The 20,966-nt window shown below is 42.3% G+C and overlaps 1 protein-coding gene across 1 annotated transcript in view; it reads left to right on the top strand.

Annotated features, from left to right (window-relative positions):
* The window catches only part of atp10b (ATPase phospholipid transporting 10B), a 49,759-nt gene that overhangs the window by 5,098 nt on the left and 23,695 nt on the right, over positions 1–20,966 (top strand). Inside the window, exons 2-8 of the mRNA XM_084331736.1 lie at positions 7,444–7,648; positions 10,255–10,340; positions 11,064–11,170; positions 12,191–12,322; positions 12,656–12,783; positions 13,405–13,657; positions 15,784–15,974. Of these exons, the coding sequence (XP_084187862.1) occupies positions 7,444–7,648; positions 10,255–10,340; positions 11,064–11,170; positions 12,191–12,322; positions 12,656–12,783; positions 13,405–13,657; positions 15,784–15,974 (1,102 nt within the window). The remainder of the gene's footprint in view (positions 1–7,443; positions 7,649–10,254; positions 10,341–11,063; positions 11,171–12,190; positions 12,323–12,655; positions 12,784–13,404; positions 13,658–15,783; positions 15,975–20,966) is intronic.

The raw sequence follows: 20,966 nt of genomic DNA, 5'->3' as shown, positions 1-20,966 counted from the left end.
ATCCCACACATGTTCTCCGATATGTGATCCCTCACGTGTATTTCACAATGAATATGAGCTGCTACCTTCACATAGGCGCTTCAAGATCCCCCAAGTGGAAACAAAATGTTTATTTGTACCACATTAATAATAATAATAATAATAATAATAATAATAATAATAATAATAATAATAATAATAATAATAATAATAATAATAATAATAATAATAATAATAATAATAATAATAATAATAATAATAATAATAATAATAATAATAATAATAATAATAATAATAATAATAATAATAATAATAATAATAATAATAATAATAATAATAATAATAATAATAATAATAATAATAATAATTCATTACATTGATATAGCACTTTTCTAGACATTCAAAGCGCTCCCCACAATAGGTCGGAAATTGCCTCCTTCACCACCACTGGTAGCACCCAACCTTGGGCTACGCAGGCTCAATGGCTGCCATACACTGGCACCAGGCACATTGGCTGAACGGCTCAGGAGACAGGGATTGATATCAGCCAATTAAGGGGAAGGGATGATTAGGTGGCCTTGATGTCAGAGATTTTGGCCAGGAACATTGGGGAACCCCCTACTCTTTGTGTTAGGGTTCTTTAACGACCGAGATTCAGTCAGGACCACATTCAATAAGCCTACTTAACAAGCAGGATAGAAATGTGGTCCAACCTACACAGGACCGTGCAATATAAAAGGGCTGTGCAATACAAAATAACCTTGAACTTATATGACTGTGCCACATCAAAATGACTAACATTGGTTGGGATTGAAGGAAGGGGTTAATCACATTGGGCCCCATTCAACAATACTCTCTGTTAACAGAATTCAACTATAGGGCGACAATAATGTGGTCAAGAGGCATGGTTTCTATCTTGAGCCTGAACTGGCGTGACTTCTTTTATTCACATGGTAAGCAGCAGTATAACACAAGTCTTCTCTCACTGAGAGACATTGGGGGAGAGAACGAAATGGGTGGATACCTTTGCTTTTATACTCGCCATAAGGTAGAGTACCTGGGTGGCTCCGCCTAGAGCGCCCTCTAGTGGGAACAGATATATATATATGCAACTAGACAGTCACTGGTGGAGACAATTATATATATGCAGGTAAACAGTTACTAGAGTAAACAGCCATATGTAAAGTTAGACAGTTACTAACAATCCTACACAGAGCCTCTGATCTCAACACTCTCTTATTATTTTTCTTATATTCTTGCTTACCTGTCTGTTAAGAGAACAATAAGAAAAGCCACCGCCACATTCATCAAGCCGTTCTTAACGTCCAAATCTGTTCTTAACCAGGTCTGTTGCATGATGAATCCCACTCATTCTTAAATTCAAATGTGCGTTCGCGCTCAAAACATTTGCATACAGACACGCCCGCCATCTCCTTATAAGGCGAATGAGGCATGTGTAAAACAGCCGAGTTTCGGCATCTGATCGCTGTCTGATCCATTCAACAGGAAGCGATTTGCGACTGATCTCAAAATGACACACACACACAAACACACACACGTCTCATGACTCGCGACTCAGTGCATGTGTGTGTGTTCCTGTGGGTCGCTCATCGCATGTGTGTCTGTGTGTTAATCTGATGACAAATAAAGATTTATACTTGTACTTATACGTATACCGCGTACTGTATAGTGCAAAATAAATCGTTCCAGCAAAGTAGGCTTTGTCAATACTGAACGACTGCACGCTTGTCAAGAACCAATCATGCAGTAGGTTGGGAAATACTGGATCTGTCACCTGTCATCTCTCTCTGAAAGGTTCCTGTGGCTAAAACCCTGAATTCGCTCAGAACTATAGGAGCAGAGAAGAGAGGAGAGGAGAGGAGAGGAGAGGAGAGGAGAGGAGAGGAGAGGAGAGGAGAGGAGAGGAGAGGAGAGGAGAGGAGAGGATAGGAGAGGAGAGGATAGGAGAGGAGAGGAGAGGAGAGGAGAGGAGAGGAGAGGAGAGGAGAGGAGAGGAGAGGAGAGGAGAGGAGAGGAGAGGAGAGGAGAGGAGAGGAGTATGAGATGTTGTAAATATGCGTTCTATGCGTACGCCTGGGCAGCCAGCATCTAACTGTTCTAACAGCAATATAATCCATTTCAGAAGAAGACCACACACAATAGGTTATAATAATAATTATTATTGAAAAGTTCTGGGTTTATAAAGTCGTATTTTGGGGTATTTGGGGGCAATTGACCAATTGTTTGCTTTCAACCCCTAAACTCCTTCCTCTCTCACCTTTTTATTAGGGCTGTCAAAATTAATGCTTTAACTCTGTAGATTAATTTAAATGTATTAAAGCATTAAAATAAATGTATCTAGATTAATCTATGGAGTGAAAAATCTTCAATCTTAGCTCCGCGGATATAAGAAAAAGGTCTCTAATCTAAATATACTTTCTTTGTGTTGATTTTACATTAATTTCATGATTTTACTCAAGTAAATATCTGTTACAAGCTTCGGTCTTATGTAGAAAAATGCTATTTTTAATCTAGATTAATCTAGATTAATTACAGAAAATTGTGAGATACATTTGTTAATTTTCTTTAATCTATTGACAGCACTACTTTTTATATATATTTTGTGTCTTTGAGCATTAGGAAAAGCGCTATATAAATGTTGTATTATTATTATTAGGAATGGTAGGTTTTTTTTAAATGTTTCTGATCAACATGGTTGTCTCTCTGATGTCTGTATGTCTGTCTGTCTCTGCTGTAACATGGTTGTCTCTCTGATGTCTGTATGTCTGTCTGTCTCTTCTGTAACATGGTTGTCCCTCTGATGTCTGTATGTCTGTCTGTTTCTGCTGTAACATGGTTGTCTCTCTGATGTCTGTATGTCTGTCTCTACTGTAACATGGTTGTCTCTCTGATGTCTGTATGTCTGTCTCTACTGTAACATGGTTGTCTCTCTGATGTTTTGTCTGTATGTCTGTCTCTGCTGTAACATGGTTGTCTCTCTGATGTCTGTATGTCTGTCTCTACTGTAACATGGTTGTCTCTCTGATGTTTTGTCTGTATGTCTGTCTCTGCTGTAACATGGTTGTCTCTCTGATGTCTGTATGTCCATATGTCTCTGCTGTAACATGGTTGTCTCTCTGATGTCTGTATGTCTGTCTGTCTCTGCTGTAACATGGTTGTCTCTCTGATGTCTTGTCTGTATGTCTGTCTCTGCTGTAACATGGTTGTCTCTCTGATGTCTGTATGTCCATATGTCTCTGCTGTAACATGGTTGTCTCTCTGATGTCTGTATGTCTGTCTGTCTCTGCTGTAACATGGTTGTCTCTCTGATGTCTTGTCTGTATGTCTGTCTCTGCTGTAACATGGTTGTCTCTCTGATGTCTGTATGTCCATATGTTTCTGCTGTAACATGGTTGTCTCTCTGATGTCTGTATGTCCATATGTCTCTGCTGTAACATGGTTGTCTCTCTGATGTCTTGTCTGTATGTCTCTGCTGTAACATGGTTGTCTCTCTGATGTCTTGTCTGTATGTCTGTCTCTGCTGTAATACGGTTATCCTATGTTTTTCTTTTTTGTAATGCAGTATTGTGTGTTCCGACACAAACACAAATTTCAACAGAGAATGAAGAACTATCTTATCTTATCTCAATAGGATATGAATGCGAGTGATGACGTTAGTTTTGACCCAAACTGGTGATCCCAGTCTATCAGAAACACTGTAGAGCATCAGCTGTGTGTACTACTTCCTCTCAGAGAAATTCTTATCTCAGTGAAATCGTAAATATTAGGAGACGCTATCGCGGAGAAACATCAGGTAACACCGTTTTGGAGAGCAGCCAGATCTATGAGAGCGAGCAATTACTTTTCGTCTATTGCTTTGAAGATCAGGAATGCGCTTAATTTAGGACAATCGCAAGTTAATGACGGGGATGGCAGATTATTAGAGAAGCAGCCAAATGTTTTGGCATGGCTGCTGTGATTCCATAATATATGAAATCTCCAGAACAAAGGCTTTTAGGAGAACATTATGTTTCTACTGACATAAATATGTGAAGGCCCGAGCGGTCCAAGGAATCCTATTTTAGGAGAATTCGAATGTGCTCTTGTTCGATTCCAAACGAACGGATGAAAAGCACAAGAATGAAAAGATGTATGAAAACCACTCTTCACATATTTGGTGATGTTTGTTCATTCTTCCATCAAAAACAAACTAGTTAAAAAAAAAGATTTATGGTTTTATTCCCATTCAAACTAAATAATCAACAAAAATGTGTGGTTTACCTTGTTTGCCTTTTGTCAAGAATAAATAGAGACAATACATGAGTGCAGCTTTAGTCATTTAGCTGAGGCTTTTATCCAAGTTCTGTACAAAGTCAGCAGGAAGGGTACAACTCTGGCAGGTAAGGGTAAATAACATTGTTCGTCAAACAGTGTTGAACTTGAGTGTTGCAGTTTTTAGTGCATAGTAGTAAAGACATATTAGCATAATAGATAGTAAAATAGGCAAGGAAGATTATTTAGTAGCAGAGTGCATGATAGACTTTATTTTTTATGTATAATTTCGGGTAGCTGGACTTCTCAGAACTGGTCACAAAACCAGTAGGAATTAAACTGTTCCACCTAAAATAGTTTTTACATGGGGTGTAAATTCTATAACATTAGACATTTCTCCAAAATGTGCCAAGATTTCTTTCTTACAAGCGCACAAAGTGAGGAAAATGTCAATCCTATGACATCATCAAATTGCGTTGACTGATGAGATGTTTGAAAGAAACTGTTATTACCTGTCACATTGGTGTACTTAAATTAAACATCAACCTGTTGTTTTTTAATTTCTCTTTATAATTCCATATGTATAATATACTGTAAGTATGTGTTAATATGACTGACGGTAACATTGGGGCTGAATTTTCCTTACAGACAACAACATCCTTTAAAACACATTTTTAGGAGACATGCCACCTTTTGTAGAATTACAACCTCAAATTGAAAGTCAAATTTCAGTGGCATGCTCCTTTAAGCACTCTGACTGACTGAGTATAATATATATATATATATTATATGAGTATGAGCATTTAGCATTTTTAGATTATATATATTAGATTAGATATTAGTTATTATATATTTTCTTTTGATCTACTTTTTCTCCCCATTTTCTATTTTTCTCCCATCCCAATTTTGTATTATCCAATTCTACCCTCCCCTGTCTCGAACGTTGTTAGACCACGCCTCCCACTGGTCAGCTGCAATGTGGACCAAGCATCACGTGTCCCCTCCAGTACACGAGGAGGCAGCTGTTGCATCTTTTCACCTGTACAGCGCGATCTCTCAGCGGCGAGGAGTAATGCGTGGGAAGCTCACGCTGCCCCCGTTGCTTCCTGATTCTGCTGTACAGGCGCACCAACCGACCTGTAGGAGTCACTGTCCACAACGTCCGATCCCCACCCACCGGCTTTCCCACCCCCTAATACTGCCAATTGTATTAGTATGAACGACCAGCCAAGCCGGAAGCAACGCCGAGAGCTGGGCTCGAACCCAGCATCTCCTGCGTTAGTGGCGAGCGCCTTGCCCACTGCGCCACTTAGCCGCCCTGCACCTGTATATATTGTAACTATATTTATTGTAGGGCAGATATAACTGAGAGGGCATACATACCCTCATCTTACACTGCCTATTTCTATTCAATTAAATTTTTTTACTTAATAATAATAATTCATTACATTTATATAGCGCTTTTCTAGACACTCAAAACGCTCCCCACAATGTAAGGTGGAAATTGCCTCCTTCACCACCATACTATAATTCTATGGCCTGTATCATGTCTTCTTCTACCTGTACCTCCCCTCCCCTCCCCCATGCTGCTATGATGCCTGAATTTCCCCAAAGGGGATCAATAAAGGAACGTGAGAGAGAGAACGTTTTGCAAGAATGATCTACAAAAATACACACTAAAAGAATATGCAGATCCTCCCTTCCTGCATTGCCTGGTCAGGTGTGACATGCGCCGGGGTAGAAGGCCAAGCTGCTACACAATCTGGTCCAACGTGCCAAGCAGCATACCTGCTGCCGCTCTCTGTCATCGACGGCGGTTAACCGGCCCGGCGCTTGACTCTCAATTGGGTTCAAACTCAAAGGTTCAAACGGCAAGCTTGTGGTTTTAAAAACCACATCCCTGGGGGACACCTCAGGGCAGACATAGATATTATGATGCACTACCTCTCTCTCTTCCTCCCTCACACACACTCTCATTTCTATAAGACTGCCGGAGAGAGTCTTCTGCATGGTCGGCATGAAAATCCATAAACAAAAATCTGGGCTACATTCCAAACACAAAGACATCGATTTTTTCCCATTTGATTTATACGGTTTTACTCCCTGAGTGATGCAAGTGTGGTGTACTGTATAGCTTTTTTATATATATTTTTTTATGACAAAGCAAGTTGATATTCAATGAGTTTCACTGAATAAACATGCAATAATGTTGTAAAAAATATATATATACCCACAATACCAACGTTGCACTTAATGAACACAGCGTAAAATCGATTTGACAAGTGCACACCTGATTCTTTGATGTACTGGGTACATGTTCAGCGCTCCATTAAGGAGCTACGCAATGCACCAACCTGGGACCTGTGCCATAAAGATGACTTTCCAACCCAACCCGCCAGTATAAATCCATGTCAATATACTACTATTATCACAGTGATTCTGACTGACTGACTGGGTTGATATGTCTATTTTATGTGTATTTTTGTGACCATCAAACTGTAAACAAAGAGGCCTATTGAGATATTAGATCCTAATATGAAAGATCATGTGATTTCATGTTCTATGTCTTACCTTGACTTTGTCTATTTTGCTGCTGTCTATTTTATGCTCATTCTATGCGTATGTTATGCCTAATTTTATGTCTGCACTTTATGCATTGCTCTTGATCTGCCTATCAAGAGCAATGCATAAAGTCATTTTATGCCTATATCTTTTTTACTACTGTGAAGCACAAATAAAGTGTATTATTATTATTATTATTATTATTATAATTATTATTATAATTATTATTATTATTATTATTATTATTATTATTATTATTATTATTATTATTATTATTATTATTATTATTATTATTATTATTATTATTATTATTATTATTATTATTATTATTATTATTATTATTATTATTATTATTATTATTATTATTATTATTATTATTATTATTATTATTATTATTATTATTATTATTATTATTATTATTATTATTATTATTATTATTATTATTATTATTATTATTATTATTATTATTATTATTATTATTATTTATTATTATTATTATTATTATTATTGTTATTATTATTATTATTATTATTATTATTATTATTATTATTATTATTATTATTATTATTATTATTATTATTATTATTATTATTATTATTATTATTATGAACCTTTGTCATTTCTCCCCAGGAAAGCTAAAGAGTTTATGAAGAGCCACTGGAAGGACCTGCGGGTGGGAGACTTCGTCAAGGTGGTCTCCAACGAGATCGTCCCCGCCGACCTCCTGCTCCTGCACACCTCCAACAACGATGGCGTCTGTCACATAGAGACGGCCAACCTGGACGGAGAGACCAACCTGAAGCAGAGGAGGGTCGTGCCGGGCCTCTCTAGCTCGGTGAGGAGGGATAGCGGTGGGGACATGTTTTAAAGGAACACGCCAACATTTGGGGAAATTAGCTTACCGTCTTCTCCAGAGAGAGAGACGAGAAGATAGATACCAGTTTCCTCTCTGTGCGTTCAGTAGAAAGCTATCTGGCTGCGCGTTAGCCTAGCTTAGCACAATGAATGGAAGCGGACAGTGCCGGTTAGCCTTCGAGAGAGGTGTTAGTTGGACAATGCCTATAGGCTAACCTGCACTGTCCGCTTGTCTTATCCTATCTTAACTTAATTTAACTTATCTTATCTTATCCTATCTTAACTTATCTTATATTATCTTACCTTACCTTACCTTATCGTATTGTATCTTATCTTATCTTATGTCCCTCCCCCTCGTCTCTCACTAACCACTGACTTGGTACAAAAATACGGTACCATCTCTGTGTGCAGCTGAACGTCTTCAGATCACAAGTCAAGCACAGTACAGTGCGTCCAAAGCCTGCTTATGTGACCGGTGTGATCTCGCTCTGCATTGTGTTTCGATTCGACCCCTGTTAAGGGATCGCCCTGAGTGGGAGTTGAACCCCGAACCGCGGGCGGCATCACAGACCACTGTACCAAGAGGTGAATTCATTTCTAAGTACTGGGTCTAGATGCCTCTGGGGAGTGAGTTTACTTGCAGTACCGCTTAACGTCCACAGCCACTTCACTATACAAGTCCCTCGTGACTGTGGATAGACATGCGGTACCTCCGTTACACTCACCCCCCTAAACTCACTCCACCCAGGGCATCCGGGTCACGGCACCACGTGTGACCGGTGTGATCTCGCTCTGCATTGTGTTTCGATTCGACCCCTGTTAAGGGATCGCCCTGAGTGGGAGTTGAACCCCGGTCCCCCGCCCTGCTGGTCTCTGACAAGAACAAGTTACAGGTTGAAAAAACCCTCAGCTCAGAACTCGGCAGAATCTGCATATGGCTCGCCGATAACAAACTATCATTACACCTGGGCAAAACAGAGTCCATTCTCTTCGGTTCAAATAACAAACTCAGCAAGACCGACGGCTTCTCGGTTACAGTGGGTGACAATATTGTCACAAGGAAAGATGAAATTACCTATACCTGGGTTCCATCCTAGAGGCTAATCTCTCCTGTGACAAAATGGCATCCAATGTAATAAAAAAAGTCAACCAACAAACTCGATTCTTGTACCGGATCTCCTCTCTGGTAAACAAGAATACCCTGAAGACTCTGGCAGGAGCACTCATTCAGGGGTACTACGACTATGCTTGCACCTCATGGTACCAAAGCACCTCAAAGGCGCTAAAAACAAAATTACAAACATCTCAAAACAAACTGGTCAGACTACTGCTTGACCTGACTCCTAGAACCCACCTCACCCCTGCCCACTTTGACAACCTAGGATGGCTTAGAGTAGACGACAGAGTACAGCAACTTGCAATGGGCCTGGTCTACAAGATACACTACACGACCAAGGTACCCATGTACATGTCAAAATAGTTCCCAAAGGTCAGTGAATACCACGATCACAACACCAGAGGGAGCTCCACAAATCATGTTAAACCCAGATTCGGCTCAAATAAGGGACTAAACATGTTTCGCAATTATGCCACATCAATGTGGAACGCCCTACCCAAAGCTGTAAAGGAATGTGGATCACTACCCACTTTCAAAACCTCTCTCAAGGGACACCTACGGGAGACTGCAATTCAAAACTGGCCCCTGTAAATATCCTAACCCAACCCCCTCCAATGTACAGTAATTTACCTAGTATGGTTTTGTCAATAGTCCAATGTACAATTTTGTTTGTTTGTACAGTGTCTCCCCCCCCCCCCTCAATTGTACAGTTTTGCTGCTTGTTTATACAGTGTTTCTCCCCCCCCCCCCCCCCCCCCCCCCAACCACCTCCAATGTAAATTACCCAGTATGGTTGTCAATATCCCAATGTACCCAACCCCCCCCACCCAACCTCCTCCAATGTACAGTTTCTACGTCAAATGTATATACTCCCTTTTCTTGACTCCTTCTGTATCACAAACAGTACTGTATTTGCAAATCTGGTATGTCATAAATGTATAGATGTAGCAGTACTGACTATCTGTATGTCAAGTATGTCATATATGTCCTGATGAATTGAAAATGGGGGACACTGATGTAAACAAGATGAAAGTCTTTCTCTGGTCTGCATCCCCTTAACAATTGTGTGTATTGTGCTGTACTGTATTGTACCCATTCTGCAATCTGTTAATAAAGTTTTCAATCAATCAATCAATCAATCAATCAATCACAGACCACTGTACCAAGAGGTGAATTCACTTCTAAGTACTGGGTCTGGATGCCTCTTGGGAGTGAGTTTACTTGCAGTACCGCTTAACCCATTAACGTCCACAGCCACTTCACTATACAAGTCCCTTGTGACTGTGGATAGACATGCGGTACCTCCGTTACACTTACAAAACTAGTTCTATTGAGTGACGCTCTAATGTCTTGTCAGCACGTAATAACGACTCACTAGTTTTACACGTTGACTTGCACGGCCGACATCTTCCAATCCCGACCATTTAATAAGCAACATCTTCGTACCTTGTCTCTTTTTTCCCCCTCAGACTTCTCCATTCGAGCCGGAAAGATTCAACGGTTCGGTCATGTGTGAAAGGCCCAATAACAATCTGAACCACTTCAAGTGTTATGTGTGAGTATATATATATATAATATATCAACCGCAGGAATCACAAGGAAAGGATTTTCCCCAAACAGTTATTTGAGCCTCCGAACGAAGCCGAGGCTAAACCAATTCCAACCCGCTCACTCACACCTTCCAGCACCGCCAGGAGCATCGCCGGGACTGTAATGGGCTATAATCGATTTCCTTCGGGGGGGGGGGGGGGGGGGGGGGCTTTTATAGGCAGTCTACCCCCATCCTGTCGTGTCCAGCCAGGACACAAAGAGGATGGGAATTGCTGTATCGATTAATCGAAATGCATCGATTCTAATGTGACGATTCAACTGCATCGATTTGAAAATGTTAGAATCGATTATAATCGAATCTAAATTTTATTTTATACATTTTTTATTTTATTTTATTTTTGTGTGTGTATTGTTTTTATTTACCTATAGTCCATTCATGCTGAGTGAATCAGTTCCCCCAGCCACATTTGTGTATTAAAATATTTTGGGGGAATTAACTGATTAATGAAAATCAGTTAATGAAAATTGATCGAAAATGTATCGAATCGAATCGAATCGTGGTCAAAAATGAAGAGATTTCATGATGCATTGAATCGTTGCCTGAATAAAGCGTAATCTAAATTAATCGTTGTGAGGTCGCATCGTTACACCCCTAATAGGCGAGTAATGAATACCTAACGAGATTTTACAGTAAAAGAGGAAGTTCTCTCTTTCTCCCCCGCCTCAGAGAAAATCCCCCTCGGATGAAGGTGGGTGTTGGAATAGAGAGCCTGCTGCTGAGAGGCTGCACCGTGAGGAACACGGACCACGCCGTGGGCTTCGTGGTGTACGCAGGTATGGTGTGTTCTATACATAGTCCTCTCTCACCGCTGCATTTAATGTCTAAGGAGCAGAAATCACAGGATTATATGGAATCTCCTTTTTTTTTTTTTTTTTTTTTTATTATTGCAAAACAAAATTATTAAAAGTCAGTACTCAACACACAATGCATAATGAAACTAACAATTTAGGTGGCTAAAATGACATGCAAGTACAGAAACAGAAAACAAAAAAAAGTATATAATAATATTTTACCGTATACAGTGTATATCCAACGAAATTACCAATTATACCAATGTCTTATACAGGATATACCCCTAATACCTATTATCTAAAACCCTACACACATATGCTCCAGCTCGAACCCCCCCCTCCCGGACCCCTCCTTGGATAGTACCTCCATTATCCCTCACTCCTACCAGACACTCTCCTTTCATGGTCTTTTGTTAACACCACCCACCCCCCCTGTACCCTCCTTCCCTCACCCCTCACCTGGTCATCCCTCCCCCGCCCACTTTTCATCCCAGATAGTTTATAAAGTGACCCCACAGAGAGAGGGGGGGGGGGGGGGGGTGCTTGACCCAATTCTTCTGGCCAGAGAACGTCAAGTCCTCTACCGAACTCCTAACCTAAATTGTATTTGTATTCACCATGTTTTAACAATACATATTTGTACCAACCGAGATGATTCGATCACGCGCTTAATTTACCTCTCTGGTTCCACCACCGTTCCCTCTCTTGTTTCTATAGCTTCTGGAAAGAGTGGCGCACGTTCACGAATATATCGACTGAACTGTCCTTGGCACATGATCTATCTGTCTGTACGTCTGTCTGTCTGTATTACCACCTTCCCTGAGGGCCTCACGGAAGTGTTTCCCATAAAGGTCTTGTAAAGAATAGTGAACCAATTAAATAGTTATTGGACGGAGTCTTTGCGATCAATAATCAATTCCCCTCCTGTGCGGGCTATACGCTATTTATTGTGTTCCCGGTAGCGCTACTAATCATATAATTGCCCTTATTCCCACCTCTAAGGCCACGAGACCAAGTCCATGCTTAACAACAGGGGGCCGAGATACAAGCGTAGCAAGCTGGAGCGGAGGCTGAACATCGACGTCATCTTCTGCGTCATCCTCCTCTTCGCCATGTGTCTGTTCGGGGCGCTAGGTACGGTGATGAACCGCACAGATCATCGCACAGATCAACACACAGCCACCACACAGCCACCACACAGCCACCACACAGCCACCACACAGCCACCGCATATTACACAAAGACGGGTTCAAGTTGAAGATTAATGGGACGATCGTTTGTGAGAGGACATGTGTCCTATATTTCTAATGCACCCCACACCCCCCTATCAGTCACTTGGCCACGAGCCCGTATGCGTACTGTAAGTGGGAAAGAGGGTCGGAAGCGGAGGAAGGACTAGAGCCAGAAATAGCTGCTCCCCTCGCAGACGGGCTCGGTGTGATTAATCCCCTGTCCTTACGCAAACAGGTCACTTCATCTGGCTGCAGGGACTGCCCAGCCTGGCCCCCTACCTGGTCCCTGACAGCCACGGCCACCTCCGCTCTCCTTCCCTGTCCAGCTTCTACGTGTTCTTCACCATGATCATCCTGTTGCAGGTTTGTTTGTGTGTGCTTGCGTGTGTGTGTGTGTGTGTGTGTGTGTGTGTGTGTGTGTGTGTGTGTGTGTGTGTGTGTGTGTGTGTGTGTGTGTGTGTGTGTGTGTGTGTGTGTGTGTGTGTGTGTGTGTGTGTGTGTGTGTGTGTGTGTGTGTGTGTGTGTGTGTGTGTGTGTGTGTGTGTGTGCGTGTGTGTGTGTGTGTACGTGTGTGTATGTGCATGCATGCTTTGTCTGCCTGCCTTTCCATCACTGACTGCTACAGTGTCAGTATGTTTTGCTGAATTCTAATACCATCCACCAACCACCAATCGGGATTCTCCTTTCTCCCTCCCTCTGCCATCCTCTCTGCTCCTCTCCTCTCCCCCTCTCCTCTCCTCCCTCCTCCTATCCCCCTTCCCTCTTCTCTCTCTCCGTTTCTCTCTCCATCCCTCTGCTCCTCTCCTCTCCCCCTCTTGTCTCCTCTCTCCCCCCTCTCTTCTCTCCTCTCCCCCTCTCTCCTCTCCTCCCTTCTCATACCCCCCTTCCCTCTCTCTCTCTCTCTCCCTCTCTCTCTCTCTCTCTCTCTCTCTCTCACTCTCTCTCTCTCTCTCTCTCTCTCTCTCTCTCTCTCCATCCACCCAGGTCATGATTCCCATCGCCCTCTATGTGTCCATGGAGCTGGTTAAGATCAGCCAGATCTTCCTCATCACCAACGACATTGACCTGTACGACGAGGACTCGGACAGCCGCATGCAGTGCAGGGCCCTGAACATCACAGAGGACCTGGGCCAGATCCAGCACGTCTTCTGCGACAAGACCGGGACGCTCACCGAGAACAAGATGGTGTTCCGCCGATGCACCGTCATGGGCACCGAGTTCTCCCACAGCGAGAACGGTAAACGAACACTTGTAGGGGCGAAGTGGGTAGAACACACTCCTCCTCCTGTATTGATGTGGTGGCAGCTGGTGATAAACAAGTGTGGCAATGATAGAGGAAGCCGGCACACGCATAGCTCCCATGCAATAATTTATTGGGAGACATTAAAAGCTGATGTTTCGACCGATAAGCTACCCTGACGAAAGCCGCTTTAGCTGTTGAAAAGGTTTTTGACTTTATTTAAACTCGAAAGGCAATTGCGGTTTCCCTCATTTACAGTCACGTACATACAGTACATAAATGAGCAAAAAGAGCATATCAAATCACACAGCATATGAAATCATAACAATAAGACAACACGGTGAAAAAAGCAAGGATAACAAATTAATTAAAACACATACAACTTGACTGACAAAGGTTGGAGATCAAGGTTTTAAACTCTGCAACAGAGGGGAGAATCTCAAGCTTTAAAGACTGTTGGAGTTCATTCCATGAGCTAGGGGTAATCTTAAGGACCAGCCAGTCACTAGAATGGGTTCCATACATTCCAAAATTCCATTCCAATAATGGTGTAGTATAAGGAGGTAGCTTACCAATAAGGGCCTTAAAGAGGACCAACCAACCATCTCATAAACCTTCTCGTGTCTATAATTAGTGATGAATGTCCCAATAAATTATGGCACTGGAGCTATGAGTGTGCTGCTACTGTATACTTCAAACAGTCATATGTGACACACAAAGACGCACCAGTTTGCAGACATACTGTACATCCAACCGACCTCTCCCTCAACAATAACACACATACTGTACATTCCAACCGACCTCTAGCTTCAGCAGCTTGAAGGTAAGAGATGCATGCTTGTGATCAGAAGGTCCCCGGGGTGCAATCCCTGCAACCGGCAAGAAAATCTGAACTTATAACGCATGCTCCTCCCTGAACATCCCACTGCCGAAGTGCCCATGAGCAAGGCACTCAGTGGAGCAGCTCAGTGGCCAACCGTTGAAGACTGTGGTTGTTACTGGGCAGCTTTCAGGTGTGAACGTGCGGAACTGTGTGAATGCGTAGTACTGTAGGACTTGGCACCTGTTCGGCAGGGAGGGGATCTGGGGGAGATAGCGTGAACTCCTTGCTGTCAGGTGAAAAGAAGCGGCTGGCGACTCCACATGGATCGGAGGAGACATGTGGTATAGTCTACACACCCTCCCCAGACAGAGGGTAGTAACAACCAGGACCGTGACGCACGCTGGGGATTGGCATAAGGACAACATTTTTGAGAAAAAAAGCAAAAACTACAAAATAATAGTGATAATGTTTTCAGGATCATACAATTTACAGTTTAAGAGAAATACATTTTCTAAAAAGGAAAAAAAGTTCAGTTGTTGTTTCACTACATCAGTGAAAGCTAACCCCTAACCCCTACAATGTGTTGTTCCTACCTTTTTAATAACATGTAAGGTTATTAAGTGTTTTATGCTTTTAATATAGAGTTCTTATTTATTTGTTTTGAAATTAAATACAAAATATATTGATTCTGAGTGATCTTTGACCATGTAGAAGACCATGTATATAGCATGAAAGGGGGAATGCTGAAGTTTCCAAGATGCCAAGATAATTTTTACAAAAGTATCTATATCGTTTTAATGTATTTCCATTGTATGACTAGTTAAAGATTATCCTGAAAATATAAAAACAATTCTATATTTAATTATTAAAATAGTTTGCATCTGTAGAGTCAAATTTTGCTAATGAAGGCGTCCCATTTTGCCAATAGCGGCTAAAAAGAACTGCTCTCTGGACACTTTGAGTTTGAAGAGGTGTCAAGAGTGTTTAATACATCTTTATGTTCTCTTGTATTGTATAGAAGAGGTCTTTAGAATGGTATCCTGTTGTGGGATAAGATATTGGGATGATTATGTAATGTAAGTTATTACAGAAAGCAAATTTTCCCATGTTCCCAAAAAGTGTACCATTTTACCAATACTCCCCCAGCTGAAAAAGAAGTACACTGTATGTACTCAGAGAATCTACCCTGGGTAAATAAAGGAAAGAACGATACACAATGACACAACGAGAAGCTCCAAATGACCATTGGCACCACCGCTAAGTGTATGTGTGACTGAAGATTCTTTTTGGGTCTTTGCAGCCATTCGTCTGGCCATCCTCGATGAGCCCAATTCCGAGGAGGAGGTCATCTTCCACCAGGAGCCGCGGTCGTCCACGCGGCCCGGATGGAGCCTGCACACGGAGGACGCCACCCCCGAAGCCATGAAACATCACCGCGGTGGCAAGGTCACCGGAAGCACCGCGGGGGATGTGGCGTTCAGCAGTCCGCTGGTGAGACAGTAGCTTAGACAGGACAGAAGAGACCAAGAGAGTCCGCGGTGGAATGGTGGTCTGTTGCATTCGGTCTGTTTTATACTATAAGGCAGCCAACACAGAGGCCGGTCTACGGGAGGGGCCTCGAGGGGATGCGGCCCTCAGCAGTAGAGCGGGGAGACGCCAGCTCAGGCAGGAGGCAGAGCCTCGTACTGTAGGGAGGGTCCACACGGAGGTGCCAACAGCACCCGTGTTAGTCGGGACATCCCGTATATTGGGCTAAATTGGTTTGTCCCATGTGGGACTTCCCTTGTCCTTTATATTTACTGCCAAATTCTCTGTGATAAAGAGAGGGGAGAGGAGAGGAGAGGAGAGGAGAGGAGAGGAGAGGAGAGGAGAGGAGAGGAGAGGAGACGGAGAGGAGAGGAGAGGAGAGGAGAGGAGAGGAGAGGAGAGGAGAGGAGAGGAGAGGAGAGGAGAGGAGAGGAGAGGAGAGGAGAGGAGAGGAGAGGAGAGGAGAGGAGAGGAGGAGGGGAAAGGAGAGGAGAGGAGAGGAGAGGGGACTGGTGTGGAGAGGAGAGGAGAGGAGAGGAGAGGAGAGGAGAGGGGAGGGGACTGGTGTGGAGAGGAGAGGAGAGGAGAGGAGAGGAGAGGAGAGGAGAAGAGAGGAGAGGAGAGGAGAGGAGAGGAGAGGAGAGGAGAGGAGAGGAGAGGAGAGGAGAGGAGAGGAGAGGAGAGGAGAGGGGACTGGTGTGGAGAGGAGAGGAGAGGAGGGGAAAGGAGAGGGGAGGAGAGGGGCCGCGTGTAGCCTTTTTACAACGCGGCGCTCTGATTGACCAGGTCATGTGACATGTGCGCCCAATAGCGTGTTTGCCCATTTCCGCGTCGAACAGCCTGCAAACTACCTGGCGTTCTATCGCCATGCTCTAAGACAAACTCTAACCTTAACCAACTTCGAAGAGTGCCTAAGCTTAACCAGTGTAGAAACTTGCCGTCCCACGATTGGCGCTCATGTCACATGACCTGGCCAATCAGAGCGCAAAACGGGAACCCGGAAACGCGGATGCGTTGTAAAAAGGCTTCAAGCAGAGGGGACAGGTGTGGAGAGGACAGGAGATAGTGCTGTTGTTTCAGAACCATGGACAGCGCTGTTTGGTGTGTAGAATACTCTTGCATTTGGATCTTCCAAATGTTGTTTATTTCACAGATATGTGTTTCCTTGCGTATTTCCTATCAAATGATTGCGTTTGCTGTAACGTAGCTGATTGTCTATGAAAGGGAGGAACAAGAACTTTGAGTGAGTCATATGAGATTCTACTCAGACCATTGTTGGTAAATGGTCTAAAAAGGTGCCAGTTCAACATTCATTCATTCAATTCAGTCTTTATTTAATCTGGAAGGGTCATTGAGAGAAACAGAAACAGAAAGATCAATATAGAAACAGACTGCAAACTGTGGGGAAGTGGTTTGCTATTAACAATAGATACTAATGAATTTAGTTCTAAAGTGCAAAACATTCCACGTTTCTGTGGCATAGAAGCTAAATGCAGATTTTCCTAATTCAGTGGAAATGCTAGGAACCTTAAGTGTAAAAGCCAATCACCAGAGCGAGTATGGTAAGGTCCAGAGCTCCAATCCAGCAATGAGGTGATGTAGGGTGGGAGATCACCAATAATGGTTGACTGTTTTACCTGTTAAGATTGTGCAAGACACGTTTGATGGACTTTGTTTTTCTGTGAAGAACCCAGATAGGCTTATTTGGTATTATTTCATGTCTGACTGAGAGAGGCTGTTTAACGCGCATTTGGTATCCCCTTCAGTCCCACCTTTTGTCCCTTATTTAGTCTTCTTGCTATCACAATACGTCTCCTTGCTCTGCAGACATACTGATGGCCGATTGGATATCAATAAACACATAGCAAATTGACAAATAGTTCAATCTCAAACATTGTAAACATAAAAAAGGGGAGGGGTTATAAATATACGTCAATGTCTTTAATAAATGCTGTGCTAGCACTTCCACACTACAAGCTAGACTATAAATGCCCCATAGGGTGAGGTGTTGTCGATTCTCTTTGCCCCCCCCCCCCCCCCCCCCCCCCCCCCCCTCCATAACATAAAAATATTATGTTTAGTCTCTCCCATTTCAGAAACGGAATAAAGATGGTCATAAAAAGGAGGGGAAATGGATCTAAAGGTTTTGAAAGATCCTATAACCCTTTCACTGCCACACTACAGAAGGTTAACCCTTTACTATCACACTACCGATGGGTAACCGTCGGTAGTGCGATAGTAAAGGGTTAACCTTCTGTAGTGTGGCAGTGAAAGGGTTAACCGGCTGTCGTGTGGCGGTGAAAGGGTTAACCTTCTGTGGATTGTCGCAGTGAAAGGGTTAACCGTTTGGTAGTGTGGTGAAAGGGTTAAAGGCTTAAATGTTCAGGCAAACGTTGTACGAGTCTACGATGTCACTGTTCATCTCGTTGTGAGTCAAGCAGCTACACACTGTGCATCAGTATATATGACATCATACATTACATTCTTCTGGCTTCACATTCACCATTAGGGAAAGAGCTCTCCTACACCATAATATACTGTGATGAAATGATTAAACTGGGCAGTAAGAAGCGATTTAAAACCCCACTATTTCTTCGGTAGCAAAAATTAGACACGGACACACATCTTTCCTCTGGAGTATTTGAGATGCCTTGTTGTTTGGTTTGATTTATTACACACTGGTCAGGTAATTAGCTTCCTCGCTCAAGCCGAGTTTTGCTTACAAGTACAGACTCATATGGGGCAAGTCCATCTAAGATTAATATCTCAGCTGTCAACAGCGAAGCACATTTTGTTAATGTAGAAAATAACTAATGTACAGAAAGATAGAATTTTCAAGCATAATAGACGTCGGATCTCAATACTCGCTCTAAATACCTCCATTTGCCTTTAATTTACCCAGATCTGACCCACACACACAAGGCCTGGCGGTCCCGGCCCCCGTTGCAGATGGCCAAGCTGCCAGGTGTCGGAGAGGAGTAGTAGCCACATCCATTTTGGCTCAGAGTTTGACCCCGGTGTCTGTGAGGGAACATATGGTCATGCTGGGTTACATTACGCACAAGCTACTGATGGCACATAGACTGTAAACGTCTACTATAGATGAGTCACCGTGGTCTTGATATATATACAGTACAGTAGCTCTGTTTCTATTTTTGACAAACGGAGGAAGAGTACAGGCCAGCGTTTCTTCCACGGAGAAGTGTGTTATTATAGCTACAGTAATTAAAACTAAACAAAAAACTGAAACTAGGTTATTATAGTAAACTAAAACTAAACGAAAAAACTAAAACTAGGTTATTAAAGCTAACTAAAACTAAACTAAAAACTAAAACTAGGTTATTATAGCTAACTAAAACTAAACAAAAAACTAAAACTAGGTTATTATAGCTAACTCAAACTAAACTAAAACTAGGTAATTATAGTTAACTAAAACTAAACAAAAATGTAAATGTAAAATAAACAGAGGCTGTCTTTAGTTTTAGCCTTTGTCAGTTTGGTCAAATGTGTCCACACGGCAAGCATGAGGAGTCATTGGTGCATAAAGTTAATTGAGACTGGGACGATGTCTGAAACTAGCAAACCCACTCTGAAAACTAACTGAAACTAAACTGAAATGAAAACAAAAATTCAAAACGAATGAAAAATTTAAACGAATGAAAAATACAAAACTTTTAACTCTGGCTGAACTCTGCTCTTGGTCCCCTACTGTCAACACTGACTGAGCCTGTCTTTGATCTTACTGATTCCATTCTTCTTCACTTGTTTCTCTTCATTCCTATGAATCACTTTGTCATTCATTTAGACACTCAAATTGTGTCAATCCGAGAGAGAGAGAGAGAGAGAGAGAGAGAGAGAGAGAGAGAGAGAGAGAGAGAGAGAGAGAGAGAGAGAGAGAGAGAGAGAGAGAGAGAGACAGACAGACAGACAGACAGACAGACAGACAGACAGACAGACAGACAGACAGACAGACAGACAGACAGACAGACAGACAGACAGACAGACAGACAGACAGACAGACAGACAGACAGACAGACAGACAGACAGACAGACAGACAGACAGACAGACAGGCATACATGGCACTTTGTGTAAAACCAGTTCAAGCTATACTTGACTTCTGGACAACAAAGATCACCATGTGCAACACTTGCAGACCCGACCGACGGCCAATATCACAGGCATGTGTGTTTGTTGTGCTGGCAAATCTGTGCGTAAAGGCCACCGCACCCTGAGTTAACACAACAGGACGAGCTTCTCATCTAACTATGTGTCCCTGTTACATAACACAACAGTGTATTTAATCTATGACACAATGTGTCCTTGTTAAAATAACAGTGTATTTAATCTATGACACAATGTGTCCTTGTTAAAATAACAGTGTATTTAATCTATGACACAATGTGTCCTTGTTAAAATAACAGTGTATTTAATCTATGACACAATGTGTCCTTGTTAAAATAACAGTGTATTTTAATCTATGACACGATGTGTCCTTGTTAAAATAATAGTGTATTTAATCTATGACACTATGTGATGTGTCCTTATTAAGATAACAGTGCATTTCATCTACAGTATGACATTATGTTACATGTACTATTTTACAGTGTATTTAATGTATGACACTATGTGTCCTTGTTAATGTTACAGTGTATTTCATGAGGTTTATTACTTTGGTTCTGCAACTGAACATTACTCTGTAAATAAAAGCATCCTTCCTTATTTTCTCCTTCCTTTTCTTCTCTCCTTCCTTCCTTCCTTCCTTCCCTCCTTCCTTCTTTCCCTCCTCCCTGCCTCCTTCTCTCCTTCCTTCCTTCCTTCCTTCCTTCCTTCCTTCCTTCCTTCCTTCCTTTTTTCCTTCCTTCCTTCCTTCCTTCCTTCCTTCCTTCCTTCCTTCCTTCCTTCCTTCCTTCCTTCCTTCCTTCCTTCCTTCCTTCCTTCCTTCCTTCCTTCCTTCC

Source organism: Notolepis coatsorum (assembly GCF_963971535.1).
Source record: "Notolepis coatsorum genome assembly, chromosome: 16".
Taxonomy (NCBI): Eukaryota; Metazoa; Chordata; class Actinopteri; order Aulopiformes; family Paralepididae; genus Notolepis; species Notolepis coatsorum.
This window is presented reverse-complemented; position numbering and strand designations above follow the sequence as displayed.